The sequence below is a fragment of the Magnolia sinica genome, chromosome 2 (assembly GCF_029962835.1).
Source record: "Magnolia sinica isolate HGM2019 chromosome 2, MsV1, whole genome shotgun sequence".
Lineage (NCBI taxonomy): Eukaryota > Viridiplantae > Streptophyta > Magnoliopsida > Magnoliales > Magnoliaceae > Magnolia > Magnolia sinica.
This window is the reverse complement of record NC_080574.1, coordinates 21,520,058-21,538,961: the sequence shown is the minus strand read 5'-3', so window position 1 is coordinate 21,538,961 and position 18,904 is coordinate 21,520,058. Positions and strand designations below refer to the sequence as shown.

Genomic DNA, 18,904 nt, shown 5'->3' with positions numbered 1-18,904 from the left:
ATCCCCGCTGTCTTTTGTGAACAGCTTAGTCCGACAGAATCAAGTATATTTTAGAATATTAAAAACCTTTAAAACTGACAATCGTAAAGTAACAAGCACACTGCTCAGTTTAGCATCCGATTCTCTTCTTGATTTGGTTCTAACTGAGATTTCATACTGAGTTTGTATGACCCTGTTGAATGCAATTGTTTAATTTTTGAACATTAAGGTCAAAAGATGCTATTATGACTTTCCATTGTTGTTAAAATAACTATTTCCATTATCATTATTATGATTATTTTTTGTCTTTTTAAGTCTACAACATATGTATCGCTGAAGCTGTTTCACATTCTGGCTGCAGCGTTGAAAACTCCGAGTATTTGTCTGATCTGCTGAAGGAACGGAATATCCCGCACAATGTCCTTAATGCACGACCCAAGGTTTATATATATTTAATTTTGTTAATAGCTTGTAATTAGATGTCTATTTCTCAGAAATGTTTATCTTTTTATTTTCGTATAATCCTTCTTACCTTTCTGATTTTATCAATTTTTTGTAGTATGCTGCGAGAGAGGCTGAAATTGTTGCTCAGGCAGGTCGAAAATCTGCCATCACCATTTCTACCAATATGGCTGGTCGAGGCACTGATATAATCCTCGGTGGCAACCCAAAAGTATGTTTTAATTTGTACATCTTTTCATTTTCCAGACTGCAGTACAGTTTTTAGTACACTAAGGCCCTGTTTGTTAACAGTTAACACTGAAAAAAGTCACTTATTGCAGAATCCTGAAAGCGCAGTGTTAAGTTTTGCTTGTTAACTCTGAATCTGGAAAGCACTCCATGATTTTTCGTGAAGTTTTTCCATGAGGGAGGTCTGGCTTAATGGGGAATATAGAATGCACTCCGTGAATTCTTCTAAAAATAATTTTTGTTTTATTTCCAAAATTGCCCCTATGCACATTGCGACGGAGATTTTCTCTCTTCTAAATAAATTGCATAATACACCACCTAACTTTTAACGTGTGGAACTTTTCTGGCCCCACCATGATTTATGTATTAGATCCACACCATCTGTCAACTTTTCTAGATCATTCTAGAGCATGAGCACAAAAAATGAGGCACATCCAAAGCTCAAGTAGACCACACCACAGAGAGCAGTGGGAGTTGAACAACTATACTTAAAACTTTCCTAGGGTCCACTATGAGGTTTATTTTCCATCTAACCTCCTCATAAGGTCACATAGACCTAGATGAAGGGAAAGCACAAATATTAGCTTGATTAGAGCCTTCTGTGGCCCCAAGAAGTTTTCAATGGTACACTCCCAATTCTCACTATTTCTTATAATGTGGCCCACTTGAGCCTTAGATTTGCCTCATTTTTGGTCTTATGTCCTAAGATGGTATGAAAAAAATGGATGGACGGTGTGGATAAAACATATACATCATGGTAGGACCCATAGAGCCCCTGACAGGACCGTCCGTCTCCAGCTAGGTCTTGGTTGGTTAGTACCTAGTCCTCGCCGAATTTGGGGGGCACGTATTAGGTGTTACCCGGGTAACAACTTAGTGGGTGTTACCCTTACCGTAGGGGCCCACATTGATGATATTTTGTATATCCACTCTGTCCATCCATTTTTCCAGCCCATTTTAGGACAAGGTCCCAAACATTAAGCATATCCAAATCTAAGGTGGACCACACCACAATAAACAATGATGATTGAATGCTCACCATTAAAAACTTCCTAAGGCCCACTGTAAGCAAATACGTAATGTTTATTTGCCATCCAACCCGTTGATAACGTCAACCAGAATTGGATGAAGGGAAAATACAAAGATTAGCTTGACCCAAAACTTTTGTGGCCTACAAAAAGCTTTTAACGGTGATTCAACACCTTTTCCAGTGGAGTCCACCAGAGATTTGGATTTGCTTAAGTGTCGGGATAACCTCCTTAAAAGAACTGAAAAAACAAATGGGTGGTGTGGATACAAAACACATTTATCAAGGTGGGCCACACACGGTAAGGGTAACACCCATTAAGCTGTTACTCGGGTAACAAGTAATCCGCTCCCGATTTTGGAAACGGATTATGTGGTGTGCCCGACTTCCTTGGTGTGTTGATGTCGCTAAGTTTTGTGAGCTCCACCATGATATATGTGTTATATCCACACTGTCTCCCCATTTTATGAGAAAATTTTAGGGCATGGGCCCAAAAATGCCCACACCACAGAAAGCAAGGGGATTGAATGTCTACCATTGAAAACTTCTTGGGGGCTAAAGAAGTTTTGAATCAATTTGATATTTGTTTTTAATTTTCATCCAGGTCTGTGTGACCTCATGAACACGATGGATGACAAGTAAACATTATTGTGGGCCTTAGGAAGGTTTCAACGGTAGGAATCACTATCCCCACTGCTTTTTATTTTGTGGTCCACTTAAGCTTTGGATTTGGCTATTTTTGGGCTCATGACCTAAAATGATGTCGCCAAATGGATATACAATGTAGATATAACACATACATCATGGTGGGCCCCACAAAACTTGGTGATGTCAACACCAAGCACACCATGCAATCCGCTTCCATGATTTGTGGGCACAGGTTCGGTGGGTCCCGAATCCAAATGCAGATTGCCTAGTAGCATGTGGCTACTAGACAGTGCTCTGTGGCCCACCATGATGTATGTGTTTTATCCATGCCGTCCATCTATTTTTCCGGACCATTTTATGGCATGAGCTAAAAAATGAGACATATCCAAATCTCAAGTGGACCACACCACAAGAAAACAAGGGTGATTGAATGCCCACCATTAAAAACTTCCTAGGGCCCACTGTAATGTTTATTTACCATCCAGCCTGTTGATTAGGTCGCACAGACCCGGATGAAGGGAAAACACAAATATCAGCTTCATTTAAAACTTTTGAGGTCCCCAAGAAGCTTTTAATGGTGGACAACCGATCACCACTGTTTCCTATGGTGTGGTCCACATGATAATTGGATCTTCCTCATTTTTGGGATCATTCCCTAAAATGATTGGAAAAATGGATGGATGGTGTAGATAAAACACATATATCATGGTGGGGACCACACAACACCATCCAATAGCTACGGGTTATTGACATCATCAGCAGGCAATCCCCGTCCCCGGATCCACTGAGGTCAGTGGGAACCCTGGCTGTGGGGCCCACCGTGATGTATGTGACTACATCCACGTTGTCCATCGGTATTGAAAGCTCATTTTTGGGCATGATCCAAAAAATGAAGCAGATCCAAATCTCAAATGGACCATAGTACAGGAAACAGTGGTAATTGACCATTAAAATTTTTGTATGGGCCACAAAAGATTTGGATCAAGATGATATTTGTGTCGTCTCTTCATCTAGGTCTTTATGACCTTATCAACAGTGAAATTTTTAATGGTAGGGATTCAATCATGACTGTTTTTAATGGTAGGGATTCAATCATGACTGTTTCCTGTGGGGACAGGTAAATGTGTCAAATCAACAGATTTCGGACATTTCAGATGTTTGTTAAAAAACAGGTTGTTTGAGATTCAATACTTAATTTTCAGACAGTATCTGAATAGGCTTTCCAACTTCAGATTCAGGCTTCAGATTCAGGTTTCAGATTCAGGCTTCAAGACTTCAGATTTAACAAACAGGCCCTAATATTTTTGGTGATGAATAACTGGTCTCACTTAGCCTTTCAAAAATAAATAAATAAAGGAAAAAAAGAAAAGTAATTGGTCTCACCTACACTATCTGTTTAGCTCACAGCAACAGTAGGGAATGCATGATGCACATCTTCAAATGCTAGATGATAATGAGATTGTTTTCATTTTGATAGCTGACTTCTTTTCGTGTTTGATACATTTTAGGAGCCCTTTCCTGTGGTAGATATCGACTCGTAACAAGTTCACTATTTGTTCATAGCAGCTAACATTTTGTACCTTTCAATTTTGGTGTTTCAAGATGCTTGCAAAAGAAATCATAGAGGACAGCTTACTTCCATTTCTAACGCAAGAGGCACCAAATGTTGAAACTGATGGGGAGGCAGTCTCTCAAAAGGTGATTTACATGGGGTTCTTCTTGCTATTTTAGAACCTGTGCAGCTTTGATATTGTCAGGTAAATCTTTTGATGTAGGGTTTGTCCAAGATAAAAGTTGGACCATCATCACTTGCTTTACTAGCAAAGACAGCACTCATGGGTAAGTAGACTTTAGGCATTAAGTTTTTGGTCATGCTTGTTTCAGCTTGTTCATGTAAAGTAATTTAAGGATGTAATCTTATCCTTTTGGCCCCTTTTTAATTTCCTTATGAATTTCCAGCAAAATATGTTTGCAAAAGTCAGGAAAAGTGCTGGACATATAGGGAGGCAAAATCTATGATTTCAGATTCCATCCATATGAGCCAGTCAATTGGTGTGCAAGAGCTAGAAAAACTTATTGCTGAGGAATCTGAGATGTATCCTATTGGCCCTACAATAGCACATGCTTATCTTATGGTCTTGAAGGACTGCGAGGCACATTGCTGTGCTGAAGGGTCCGAGGTGAAAAGGTTGGGGGGCCTTCATGTGATTGGGACATCGTTGCACGAGTCTCGGCGAATAGATAATCAGGTGAGTAATTCTCTCTATAATTGACATTGTTAGAAGAAGCCATACTATGATCTTGATACAAGCATGCATAGCTAAGTGTTGTATCGCATGCCTTTGTGTTGATGCACATGCACTCTCAGAAACTTAATGCAAATTGAATATGTTAAGTATTTCTTTAATTATATATAAACATTTAATGAAGCTGGTGACGATGATGGTAATAACTGTATAAAGTCATTCACTGTTTGATGTATTATGTGATATATATTGTGAACGTGACATTGTTCAAAAAAAAGAAGTGAGAGTGACACATGACAATGCTATTTTCTTTGCCTTGTGTAATATGGATATACTATGATGCAGAGGTTGCCATGCAGGCAGCAAGTATGAAGATACTTATTAAGATACTTGGCTTTTGATTTCATTAACTTTTATTCTAGCTTGTGATATTATAGTTGCTTAAATCTAATAATACTTTCTCAAATACTGGATGCGCTTGGATGTAGCTTCTAATAGCTGTTATGATACATGAGGGGCTTTATGGCATAAAACAGTCTTTCTGTTTTCTAATTGATCAACTGGAATATGTTGAAAATGAAAAGAGATCAAATAAGAGAAGAATTCTCCACAAAAACCAACTCTCTTCTTTTCCAAGACTTCAGGCAATATCATTTGCCTCTCTATGTTTAGAGGGGACTTGTTGTTTCAAAATATTTTCTATCAACTAAGTCTTGCACCAATTTTCAAAATATTTTCTATGCCAAGACAAATGTGAGGACCACTGGTGGAGAGACAAAAGAGTTCCCAATTTCTGTAGGCTTGCACCAGGGTTGGCATGGAGGCCAATGAGTTGACAGTGCATTTACAAGAAGAGATCCCATGGTGTATGTTGTTTCCAAATGACATAGTTTGGTTGACAAGATGAGAGAGTGCGAAGCACAAAGCTAGATTTATGGAGGGATAATTTAAATCTAAAAGATTGAAAATTAATCCGAATAAACCAAGATATATGAAGTGCAATTCGGTAGGGGTGGAAACGAAGAATTACTTAAAATTGCTGACCAAGTATCCCAAAATGACGACCTTTGATAGCTTGGGTCGATAATTCATGAGAGTGGAGGGATTGTGAAGGATGTTTCCCATTGAATTCAAGCTGGGTTGATAATTTATGTACCAATCAAACTGAAGGGGAAATTTTATAGGATAGCTATAAGACCAGTCATGGCTTATGGGACGATGTTTGGCAGTTAAGGAACAACATGTTTATAGGATGAGTGAAGCTGCAATGAGAATGTTGAGAAGGGTGAGTGGGAAAGTAAGGAATGATAGAATTAGAAACGAATGCATTCAGGGGAGCTCATGAGTAGCACCAATAGGTAATAAGATGAGGGAAAACAAACTTCGATGAATTGCTCATGTGCAACGGAGACCAAGATGTGCTGGTAAGGAGTGAGTTGGTGTAAGTTGAAGGCTCTAAAAGGCAAGGGGAAGGCCCAAAAGGATGTGGGTCGAGGTAGTAAGAAGAGACTTAACCTATGGTCTTAATTGAAGTTATGTCCCTTGAGTCTTGACAGAGTGGAATGGCAGAACAGGATTTGTGTAGCTGATCCAAATTAGTTGGGGTAAGGCTTAGATGATGACGACAACGGAAAAAGGAGAGAACAAATGAGTTGAGATTTTCTATAAAGAAAGATTAAGCTAGGAAAAAGAACAAAAAATACTAACGTAAAGAAGTGGGGAAGCCCTTCTGTAAGGAGTTCAATCCGCTTTTGCAAGTTATTACTGATTTCAATTTCTTCGGCATCGATTCAGAGACTTTGGCTGGTTATTTTTTTACCAAACAATCCTGCTTAAAGTGTCACGGCACGGGATGACCTCTGCGATTTATCCAACCGATGGTGTTCTTGTCACCTTTAATCCATAAATTCACTGGCATCTAGGGTTTATATAATTGGTAGCTGGTGTGGATCTCCTGAGTTCTGCTTTGGAAGTGGCAATAATCCCATAGTTTTGTAATCATTTGCTTTCTACAGCCTTCAACTAAATATTTACCACACGAGCCTTCTTTTTTAGATACACCAAGAAGCTGCATGCCACTGTACCTACATCAAGAGGTGCTCAGATCCCCTTGGCAGCCTTAATTTCATTTTAAGCTTACTTCTCAAAATGCATTGTCCCTGGATACTGTACCAACTTCCTGCGGCTATATAATACATGTCTCCTGGCTGTTAGCATACCGAATTCCAGAAACCGAAGACTCATGTCCAAATGGGTAGTTGGGTCAAGGATGATTTGACTAACAAAGAACATAGAAAAAATGGTTTTCTAGGCCATAGATTTCCAACTTTTTCACTAGGCCTTATTTATGTGTTTGTTTTCATAACATACATCTACAAAAGAGGATTTAGGTGCCAGAGATTTGACTAGAGGGCTTTCGAGCATCTCTTGCTACTGTCAAGTATCCTCCTCTGCAATAAAACCCATCCAGTTGGTTGCTTCACCTCAGTATTTATCTGTATAGGTTTCTTCTCCGTTTCTTTCTTCACAGATGATGTCAAAATTATATTGAATTCATTTTTAATCTAATATTATTTAATAGCTTCGTGGTAGAGCAGGTAGACAAGGTGACCCTGGATCAACAAGGTTTATGGTGAGGTACTGTTCTGGACAGTGATTTTACTTATTCTTTTTCAAAATGAAACTTTATTGATAGCTCTTGGAACTACTTGCTTGTTAGAACATATTCTGTAATCATGTTTTCTTCCTAATGATTATTAATAAAATTGATTACCAGATTATTGTGAAATTTACAGTTGAGTGCACCATTGTCATAGCTTGTGAAAGTTTGCTAACTTTGAAACTTCCACAATTTTATTTTATTTTTGATGAATATTTGAAACTTCCATAATTCTAAACTTATGTTGCTGATTGTCTCCGTTGTATTGATTACTTGGATGACTTTTGCTGATCCCCTTACTTGATGCAGACAAGCTGCAGATTCTGGTTCTAGATCTTTAAATCTCAGATCTGGATCTAAATCTCCACAAAAGATGGCAAACTGATGCAACAGAAAGGTGCAGAAGTCAGATCTAGTACACTGTACATGGTGGATCTGGATTTGTGCTTCAGATCTGGGGCCAAATCTTCAATATAATCACACACAAATGCAACTCAAGTCTGGAACAGTTGAATCTAAAATTGTATTTCCAGATGTGAGTCTAAGATCTTCAAAGAGACCTCCCCAGGTGCAGCAGGAAATAAAATAAAGAAATGCGGGCTTCTAGATGATTCCAGACAGCCTCACAGCTGCATGCTAGTATCTGTGCACAAAACATTCTCTCTAGAATAATAAGCAACAAATTCTAAGGAAGCAACACATGCTGGAATGTTTTATTCAATCATCAAAACTGCGGAGTGTATGGACTAGATATCCTTTTATAGGTCTAATACAAGAAGATTTAGCAGAGATCCTATGGATGTCGACTCTTACTATTCTGGACGCTAGAATATGACGTATACCAAATTATCAATAAGAGTAAGACCTGTGGACCACAAAACTAATAGGAGAACTAACATAGCTGTAACCACAACTTTAGAGCAACTAAAACTCTTTACACATCAACCTTACGGAATGTTTTGTACAACAATACTCGTATATTGCGTTTACCTTTGCATAAACATCCATAGAAAAATAAATTGGTTGACATTTGGGATCAATAAGGATCAACCAATTGATCTAGTGTGATTTCAGTCCATCAGTCACATAACCAAAGCTGATCATGGGATCAATAGGGGCCTTCTGTTTGGATCAGTGCACTGTATAGTCCAATCAGACTGCTGAATTTGGTTCAAATGAGTCATCTGATCCAGATCCTTGATCAGACCGTCCTAGACCATTGATGTGGTCCATATATAAAATCTGGACAGTCACAAAGTCCAAGTCTTATCTGGATGTCTCAGTGGTCCAGATATTCACTATGGATGGTTGAATTGAACCGATTTTTGGTTAGGATGCTGAGATGGGCCTATATGGGTTGCTACAATCTCATGGTCAGATCTTCAATTGGCTTGTTTGAGTGGTCTGGATACATCTTTTATTGATCTTGTGTGGTCCTGGATACATCATTTGCCCTTTTTTCAAATTATGATAATAAGAGAATGGCGTGAAAAGTAGTAACTTGATCAACATCATCATCCAAGCCTTGTCCCAACTAATTAGAGTCTGCTACACCAATCGTGTTCTGCCATTCGTATAAGTTGCAACTTGATATAATTACATATTGATTAAATGGGATTTTGAAAATAATTGCAATTCGCATTCTTAGTACGGCTGCAAATGGTCCAGGCTTGCCTGTTGGGCCTGGACTGCTTCAGGCAGGGGATGGGCTGGAATTCTAGGCCTGACAGCCGGTCTGGGCCTAAAATTTAAGTCCGTTAGACTCAGGATGTCGTTTTTTTTTTTTTCATCTTCCTCAGTCACTCGAGGTTAATATTACACAGTTTCCATTTATACATTCTTCTGCTTCAAAAACAATCCAAGACACTTTGGCTCCTAGAGGACAGCTTGTTTGCTACCTTTCATTGTTGTTCCAGCTGCCACTCTGCTTTTTGTTCTTGTTGCTTCTGTAAACTATCCTCAAGGCTCAAACCACAAATTTTCTCTAAACTTTACAAGGTCACTCATAGAAGGAAATTTAATTAGAAGAGATCTTAAAAGAGGACGAAGTTTGAGGGTTAAATAAAACTTTCACCATGGAAAATTGTTTAACTTTTGAGGAACCTTTCTACTAGGGAAAACCATGGATATTCTGGGATGTACGACATCAAAAGCATGCTTTACAAGGGGAAACTTTGTACTCTTATTGACGCTCAAGCATCCGTAGCTCCTGAAATATTGTGACCTGTGTTACATATAACCTATGAAAGCATAAGGAAAAGGATGCATGAAAATAATATGAATTAACAATGTAAATGCTCTAATTAATCTGTTATTTTTATATTCTTCTTTGCTATTGTGCCAACTTTTGAAAATTCTGAAAATTGTTCTATTTTGTTGAAATAAGGTGCTAACCTGTAGCCCATATCTGTGATACAAATTTCCAATTGGAGATGACAATGCTGAATAAGGATAAAAATAACTTCTAGGCAAAATTCTTCAAAAATAAAATAATTTAAAAAAAAAAAAGGAAAAGGAGGAGGAGGAGGAGGAGGAGGAGGAGGAGGGGGATGTTCATGATAATGTGATGCTAAAAGCTACAGATCATGCAGCATTGTTTGTTGATTTGAAAGTCAAAGGAATCCTGTTACTTATTATTATTTTGTTTGGTCGATGTATTTCACTCATAGACTGAAAGGCTCATCTTAACTTGATCTTGGATATTTATTTATGGAACAGCTTGCAGGATGAGATGTTTCAGAAGTTCAATTTTGACACAGAGTGGGCTGTTAGACTTATATCAAAGATTACAAATAATGAGGATGTACCCATTGAGGGTGATACAATTGTAAAACAGGTGTGGTTCAAGCCTTTAGCTGTTGTCACCTAGTTGTTTAAATCTTGTTCTTTCTGAAACTACGCAAGGTGACTCCTTGACATTCATCAACTTAAATTTTGTAGCTTTTGGCCCTGCAAATTAATGCGGAGAAATACTTCTTTGGAATAAGAAAAAGTCTTGTTGAGTTCGATGAAGTACTAGAGGTAAATATTCAGTACTTTTTGATACTTGAACTTTGTTCCTAATGGTTTTAATTCTTCTGTGGTGCTTTCCATTTTAAAACATTTTCTTTTGGAACTTTCTTGCTGGGACGCTTTTCTGCAAGTCATAAGCAAAAGGGTTTATATACCAAGTAGAAGAATTTTCTGCAAATATTTTGTGCATTACAAGTTGGGGTTTATGATCCCTATATAGATGTTCAATATAACTGGCAGTCCAAAAAAAAAAAAAAAAACGAGTTTACTTATTTGGAACATGTGCTAGACTACACCTAGTTTAGTTCACAAACAACAGTTGCTCTGCACACGTTCCACACTAAGTATGCATGGTATGTGAATTAATTTTGCTAAGATCAGTCATTCTCCTGAAGGATAAAGGATTTTTTTTTCCCTGTCAGCCATTTATTCACATCTCTACCGTCTTGACCAATTGAAATGCTTAGCCTTGAGGTAAGTGTGTGGATTTCATTGAAGAAGAAAGAAAGCTTCCACAGTCCAGAATGACCTTTAATTGTCCATCCAATGATACTGGAGAAGTCTCCTTTGACAATTCCACGACTGGAGAATTTTTCGAAACTAAACTCGATAATTCTTTAAGAGCTAGAGCTTCTGGCTTTTCAGAGTCTCCCTCGCCAGTGGGGTTGAAGTAAGAAAGTGCAATCTCACCCTTCTTGTTTTTCATCATACCAGTAACCCCACTAGGCCCAGGATTCCCAGCTATACGAGCTATGTAAATACAACTTCACCACCCCATGGTGGGGTTTTCCAATATGACTTGACAATCATCTTGCCGTTTTTGGTATTTCCCATCAAGGATCAATCTGTCAAGAATTCTGATATAAAAACACCCTGTGACTCAGGTCTAATGAGGGTCAATCTTACGATGGAACTTTGATTCTTTCCATCAGTTTAGACAACGGGCTTAATGTTGAAGATTTGATCATTCTTTCCTTCAACATCTTTCAACAAAAAGCCTCTGGAAGTCTCCAAATGATTCTTCCCAGCTTTGAAAGGATCCTTGTCCCAACTTCTAAGAACATCACCGCGGCTTCTTCTAGAAATTCCCTTTATGTTAAAGAGGTCTAGAACTGTTGCACGAAGTGGGAGTGGGTGCGGTTAATTGCCTGTTTTCTGAAAACTAGTTGGTGAAAGCATCTAGGAATTGTTCATATTATATATAATTATATATGTGTTATAAAACTATGTATCTTAAAATGAATACACTTTTGTAGGGCTAAATCTTGTTTGGCTGAGTGGGTTGCTTTGGTGCATCATCTCTGCAGTCTGCACTCTTTTAATAAAACTTTCATTGCTTTTCAAAAATAAAAATAAAAAAATGAATGCACCATATCTCTAATTATGAGAAGTTACACTCGTTTGGGAAGTTAGATTTTCTTAAAATCATGTACACATGATTAATCTTAATATGAATGATTATCTTCTTTTTTTGGTGGCAAACGGGGTGACCACTGCATGTATATAGGAGATAATTAGCAATAAATCCACACAAAAAAAAAAAAAAGAAGGAAAAAAAAGAAAAAGAAAAAGAAAAGAAAAGAAAAAAAAGGAAAGATGGTTCTCAGTAGTTGGAAGTGCGAGGAGAATCACGGTTCCTACAAGAATTGAATTGAAAGTGCAAATATGCAGTTTGAAGCAGGAGCGTTAGGTGAAATGGAAGAATCATACAACTAAGGTCGAGAAAGTAAGCCAGATCTTCCAGGCCACTTGACAGAAAATGACTAAATGGTGGACCAGTTCCTTGTTGTTGCATGTGAAGCACATATCGGGCAGCTTGTGACTTGGTGTTGGAGATGGTTGAGAGTAAGAATTTTATTTGCCACAGCCTCCAAGATAAAGCTTTAACCTATGGGGAACCAGAGAGCTCCAGACAAGGGGAAGGACTTGGCTGAGAAGCACCCTCCCATGTTCCATTTTACACACTCATCTTCCCCATCAAAATCAGTCATTTTTTCATTTAGTCACGGTTTGACATTTGGTTTTCTACAAATATTTGATTTAATATTGTACCAATAAATGTTCTACTAGTTAGGACATGAGGTGTTTTTTGTTTGTTAAAATTGATTTTGGTGCATTGAAGCATCCAGATATTTTGCTCTCTTCTTTCAGGTGCAACGAAAGCATGTCTATGATCTTAGGCAATTGATATTGACAGGGGATTCCGAGAGTTGTTGCCAACACATTTTCCAGTGAGTGTCCTCCTTATTCTCCCCACCCTTTAATGGTACGAACTGCAGCTTATGCAGACAGCCCCAAATAGTGCACATTTCTATTGTGTTCATATTAAATGTCATTTTATGTGGTTATGGCTTTGAATATATTTATTCTTTAATTTTTTTATAGAGATTTTGACTGACATATTTCAGTGCATATGATGTTAGAGATAATTGCATCTCAGCATTCCATGGACTATATAGTTTTATAAGATGGAATACTTGTGTTCATATCTGTATCTAGCACATGAGAAATGCCAAGCCATATCTCTTTTTTTTCTTTTTTTTTTGAGAGAGATAACAACAATTTTATTAAGAAAGCTCGCAAAAACGAGCGAAGAATACAATGATAACACCAAAAAAAATCAGGCCCAACACTCTAAAAAACTGGAGATTCTTCTAATAACCTCCTCGGCTCTAGCCTGATAATTTCTAAAACAGCAATCATTCCTCACTCCTCAAATAGCCCAAAACACTGCCATAATGCCAAGCCATATCTGTAATATATTTATTGGCATCTCCGACTCTGTTTCTGTTTCTGGCTGGGCAATGGCATGAACATGCCATGCACTTAGTTCTAAAATGTTGAGGTATTCATTGATGGCTTCTATTTTGAAGTGCTCAGGCAAGTAGTGAAGCTTAATACATTGTAAACATGTGTTTTTATCTGTTATTCTGTTGATCTTGTCTTGATAGTGTTAGTTTTGAATTTCCAACATTTCTCATTAGTCGTAGAAGATGGTATTTCCTGATTGGACAGATCGATCAACCAGAACTTTTCATGAGATAGTGGGAGATGAATCCTGTGTTGTAAATCTACTGCCTCGATCTGCTTGCAGGGACCATGAAGATATCATACTTCGTTGTTATTAAGAATTTTCTCATTGTCTGGGAAATACTGTACTTCCCTTTACTTCTTGAAAGTTTCTTTCCTATTTCCCTTTTTAAATAAATACATGATGATATTGTAGTTCATGAGGTATTACTTAATTGTGCTTGAGGGAAAACTCTGTCACACAATGTGCAGCATATCTTTGGTGTCAAATCATTTCAAGTACTTAGATGACTTCTTTTTATGACATATGTTTGCCTACTTAGTGGTTACTTACCCAGAGCTTTGCTAAGCTCACATGTGTATGCAATAAACCTCATGTACACGCCACACTTGTACCTGCATGGCACGATTGGTGTGAGATCCACTCTACCCACAGGCATCATTATATTGATGCCCTAGCCCAAGAATCAGGTTGGTCCACTGGTCAGGTGGGCCACAGTTTGCAAAACAAATGTACGGCTCTGAAACCTTGGCTGAAGTTTTCTAACCCATCCACCCTTTTCCAATAATAGGGCTCTCATGTAGTGGAAACATGTAGAAGGGTGGACCAACCTAATGGATGAATTGGATCTTGCACCTGTGCCATTCTGGCACACGTGATGTGTACATGAGTTTGATTGCCCATGCATGTGTGCTTAGCAAACTTCTATTTACCCATGCTTTATTGTGAACGCAATTTACTTATAGTACATCATGTGACCCAATGAAGAGGCTAAGGAAAAAAATAAAACTCTTGTAGGTACATGCAAGCAGTGGTAGATGAAATCATCTTCGGAAATGTTGATCCAATGAAGGTATTGTGGGTGTCATTGAACGATGTACATTATGTTGTTCACCTTTTAATGCTTATATGGGTCCCCTTTTCTTTTCTTTTTCTAGCATCCAAGTAAATGGAATTTGGGTAAGCTCTTGAATGAGTTTATTGGAATTGGAGGAAAGATATTGGCTGGTAAGAGAATGTTGCTTTGTTCTTTCCTTCTGTCGTATCATTTATCTGCTTCTTGGAATGGTTAAATTTAATTTAATTTAATTTTTTTTTTTAAAAAAAAAACCATGTCATGGATGAGCAATCATGAAGCCAGAATTTCTCCAGATCCATTTACAGGGATCAATGAGCAAGCTGTGCTGTCATCTCTTGAAAGGTTACATGAAGTGAGCTCTGTAGAGGTTGATGGATTTTCCCTTCCGAACTTGCCAGTACCTCCAAATGCATTCAGAGGAATCCGGAAGAAAAGCTCTTCCTTAAAACGGTGGCTTAGCATATACACTGATGAGTCAGCAAAGTGAGTACGAGTCTCAGTTCAATATTTTATTCCTTGTTGTGTGTTTTCTCATCTCATTAGCCCCATGGGGATCTCCATGCTGCATATAATGTAGGAAGGGAAGATACCAAGGAACCGCTAATCTTCTTCGCAAGTACCTCGGTGACTTTTTGATTGCTTCCTATTTGGAGGTTGTACAAGAATCTGGTTATGACGATGCATATATTCAAGAAATTGAGGTAATATCCTCTTTCCATTAGTTTCTTTCTTTCCCACACATACACACACCCCGAGGTATTTAAGTAACAGGCGTATCAGCCAGCTTTGGTAAAACTGTTACAGCTGGCATTTCGGCACATTTACATAATTGGTCGATGCAGCCCTGTAAGGGCTAAATTTTTTTCTTTACCTTTTTAAGGAAAAAAATTCTCAAAAAACATTGGTGCAATTCTTAAAAGAAAAAGAAAAAGTGAGGAACCCATTTATTTATTTATTTAATTTCCATTTTAAACATGTATTTGATGGTGTAATGGGCCATACTTCAATAAGAATGTTGTTTGTCGGGCATGTCAACTTGACTTGCTAAAGGTCAACCAAACAGGCCCAGATCGAACACAAATCAAGCATAATTTGGTGAATTAGGGCCTGTTATATACAACAAAAGGATGGTGGTAAATGAGAGAAAAAAAAGTGATTGTTTTCCCCTTCCAATATTTCCCAAAATGGTTTACTCTGCTTCGGTTCATCGAGTACTAAAATTTTGTCTTTCGATCGTCAAAATAGGACAAAATCTAGTTTAAACTTAGCTTCTAAGCCATCTTCATGGTTGAAATGAATAAAGAAGTGGAAAAACGAGACAAAAATTGGAGATAGAAATTTTCAAATTTGGCCTTTTATGGTTGTATCGGCCTGTGAGAGCATGTCTGCCCTATAACGGTGCTAATATGGGGTGTGTTGGCCCCGTATCAGTACGGCCTCTTTTTTCATAACAAACTGATTCACCCCTGTATCTTGTAATGTGGGTGACCATTTCCTTTACATAACAGTCTTTGTGGCCGTAAAGTCAGCGTTTTTTAATACCATGATGCACAGGCACAGGGAAATGATCAGGTGAACGTCTGTGCAAAAATGATGCTGCCATTCCTAACCATTTGATCAATATCCTATAAATATGTGCAGAAACCATGCATTTCCAAAAAAAGATGTGCCAAAATCATGCATCATCGCTGATTGTAGGATTTGATTTTGTGTAGATTGATACCTATCTATATTTGCACACAGAGTAATTGGAAAATAATAATCAAGGATGTCATGTTTGTAACTGGGAAAAATTCTGATCTTTTTCCTTGTTGAATACAGAGAGCGGTGTTTGTGAAAACTCTGGATTGTTTCTGGAGAGACCATTTGATAAATATGAATAGGCTCAGTTCAGCGGTAACTCTCATTCTCCTTCTGCAGATTGATTGCTTTTCAGTGCTCCAAGGACGTATCCACCATCTGTGTCATCTAACATGTCAGCTTATGTGATTATTTTGGCAGGTGAATGTGAGGAGTTTCGGGCATAGGAACCCACTAGAAGAATACAAGATTGATGGGTGTCGATTTTTCATATCCATGCTTAGTGCAACCAGAAGGTTGACTATAGAATCCCTCTTACAGTATTGGTCATCCCCGATGGAGTCCGAAGAGTTATTTGTGCCATAGATTCCTCTGTACCATATCTTGTGGTTTTATACATGTGAGTTTTTTCATTTTTTCTTTCTTCTTTTATTATTATTATTATTTTTCACTCGTTGTTGTGTGCCATTTTATTTGTAGTGTGCGATGGTCGTTGATGCCTGAAGTGCCTGCAATAACTGTAAGAGATATTCTACTGTCAAGATCTACCCCTATACGGACTGAAAAAACCCAAATGTTGACAGTAGTAACTCTCGTACAGGTGAGGAGGCCTCTGAATGGGCCATCCCCATTTGGTGGATTAGGCTAGACCTGTCTTTTGATCTTATGACTCTCAATTAGGATGTATGGGAGTTTCCTTATAATATTCCCTCCATGGAACAATTTCTTCTGTGGTGTGATGAGGGGCCCAGTCTATTATACGTGATTTGCTGGGTGAGAACCTGTCACTAACTTACTATCCCAGGCATGAGCCTGACCCAAGTAGCGTAAGAGACCTGAGCTGGAGCTTTATTACACCTAACAGGCTTGAACCCTAGCCTTATCAAACTGATAGGCTTGCGTTTCGTATCAGCTTAATGTAGCAATGGATGGACAAGTTTTTTTTTTAAATAAAAGTTTTACTTTATATTTAGGTTGGATTTTAAATAAATATTAGGATGGCTGTGCTGGGCCCAATCCTATGGCTGAGCCTAGCCCAATTAATCCTTCACTTAGGGACCGATGATTTACAATCACTAGGTATACCAAACCTTAGTAATTGGGTTTGAACTTTCAGGCCTAGCCCTCGCACTGACCTAAAAGCCCAGTCTCTGCCAGTTTCTTGTTGTGCTAGACCCGAAATCTGATGTGTGGGCCTGGCCTGTTAGTAGCCCTAGCAGGCGGTTGGAACTATAGAGAATAAGAGACAGGAGATGAATTAGAAAAAAGAAAAAAAGGAGATGGTTTGAATATCATTGGTCGAAGCATGCTAACAAGATGAACGTTGCCATATCCCCCACAGACAGGAAACGATTGAAATGGAGTTTGTATGGGATTTCTTGCAGCTCATTCAACAACGGCTCTTAGGAACCCATCTAAAACCGTGTGGCCCAAATGTACAGTATACTCGGGTTTTCAGTCATTCACGTCACTAGTCACTGTGGATAGGCCATACTCCAAACATTAGGACTTGGACGTACTAAAACTGAGTATGGTTTGCATATTATCTCGGTCGAGTATTTATATAATTCCTTGATATGTCACTTGAATACCCTTTTAAACGGTCAAACTATCTTTGACTTTCTCTCACTCTCTTTTAAACGGTCATAGTGCCTTTGACCCCCTCTCTCTCTCTCTCAGCCACTCAGTTATAAATATCAACCCATGTGATTCTTTTAAAAGTATATCCTACCCATAGCTCCTTGCACTGCACGGTACCATAATTAAAAAAATTTAAAATAAAAAACGCAAGGAAATTGAAAAAGGCAACCAACGGAGAACTTGACATTTGAACAATTCCTAATCCGGGTTCTGGAAATTCCAACAAACAGAATCAAATACTCTATTATTGATCCATGTCTCGGTAAATCCAAGCCCTTCATGTTGTGGGCGTTGTTGATTCATAGTCCGAAATACTATTGTTGTATCTTTTTGTTTAGAAAATTGCACGCTAAATGGTTAGGCTCATTTAACGGAAGAGATTTCGTGACTTAGCCAATGATGGTGCACGTTATGCACGAAAATCAGAGATTTATGGAGATTTTCATTTTTACTTGATTATTTTTCAAAATGAGTTCTGATCGGTTGTACGATGGGAGTTGGATACTCGTAGAGTGATATTTGATAAGGAGAGACAGGAATTGTATATGTAACATGCATCGACTCATATTAAACCGTCCAAATCGATAGGTTTTCTTCAAAAATCCAAGACTTATCGAGGAATACTAAACTATTTTCTTTTCGGCCGTCCATTAAATGTCCGTGCCTATCAACCAGTGAAGAAATCAAATTGGTGTAATTTTTGATTTTCCAGATATCTAGATTGGGACCCACAATTTGGACCGTCTAAGTTGCCGTTTGGTAAACCAAAAAATAAGGTCTGAAAATTTATTTAGCTGCTGAAAAGTTAAAATGCTGAATTTAATTGCTTATGAGCACTGAAAAATACAGTTGATAGTTTGTCCGAAAAACATCTTAATATCTAAAAATAAGTAATTTTTTAATTAAGAACTTGACCAGTAAAAACAAATTACAAATGTCTAAAAGTTGACAATTTGTTATATTTGTCCTCATTATCTCAATTTCTATGTAGAATATAAGACAAAACGTATTGTCTTGCCACCAAATTTGGCACGCTTGTACTCCATTCTCTTACATCTCTCAAACACGACCTTTTAATTGGTGGATCATATGCTATATTTTTCTTGATAGAATAATCATGAACCTTTGGTGGACCATTACATCTCATATAAGCACAATGTTAGACTATTCATCTCTACCATTCCACCTACAACATACTTTTGACTTGATGACCTTTAATTAAAAAAATACTTTGGCTATAAAAAAAATATTATCGTCCTGTTGAATCAGTGGGCCACATGTACAATTTTTTATTTTATAGTTGTGCACACCA

At 37.9% G+C, this 18,904-nt stretch overlaps 1 protein-coding gene across 4 annotated transcripts in view; it reads left to right on the top strand.

The window, feature by feature from the left end:
* Nucleotides 1–16,651, top strand: part of LOC131236594 (protein translocase subunit SECA2, chloroplastic) — a 71,415-nt gene extending 54,764 nt beyond the window's left edge. For 2 of the 4 annotated variants that reach the window (XM_058233881.1, XM_058233880.1), the window contains 15 exons: nucleotides 341–419; nucleotides 539–652; nucleotides 3,947–4,042; nucleotides 4,120–4,183; nucleotides 4,304–4,593; nucleotides 7,172–7,227; nucleotides 9,968–10,085; nucleotides 10,190–10,270; nucleotides 12,413–12,492; nucleotides 14,091–14,145; nucleotides 14,231–14,300; nucleotides 14,445–14,634; nucleotides 14,729–14,852; nucleotides 15,973–16,047; nucleotides 16,153–16,400. In XM_058233881.1, coding sequence (XP_058089864.1) covers nucleotides 341–419; nucleotides 539–652; nucleotides 3,947–4,042; nucleotides 4,120–4,183; nucleotides 4,304–4,593; nucleotides 7,172–7,227; nucleotides 9,968–10,085; nucleotides 10,190–10,270; nucleotides 12,413–12,492; nucleotides 14,091–14,145; nucleotides 14,231–14,300; nucleotides 14,445–14,634; nucleotides 14,729–14,852; nucleotides 15,973–16,047; nucleotides 16,153–16,317 — 1,657 coding nt within the window. In that variant the 3' untranslated portion in view covers nucleotides 16,318–16,400. Of the gene's footprint in view, nucleotides 1–340; nucleotides 420–538; nucleotides 653–3,946; nucleotides 4,043–4,119; nucleotides 4,184–4,303; nucleotides 4,594–7,171; nucleotides 7,228–9,967; nucleotides 10,086–10,189; nucleotides 10,271–12,412; nucleotides 12,493–14,090; nucleotides 14,146–14,230; nucleotides 14,301–14,429; nucleotides 14,635–14,728; nucleotides 14,853–15,972; nucleotides 16,048–16,152; nucleotides 16,401–16,431 lie in introns of those variants that run through there. The other 2 variants (XM_058233879.1, XM_058233878.1) reach the window with 2 other exon arrangements.
* Nucleotides 16,652–18,904: the final 2,253 nt, after the last annotated feature.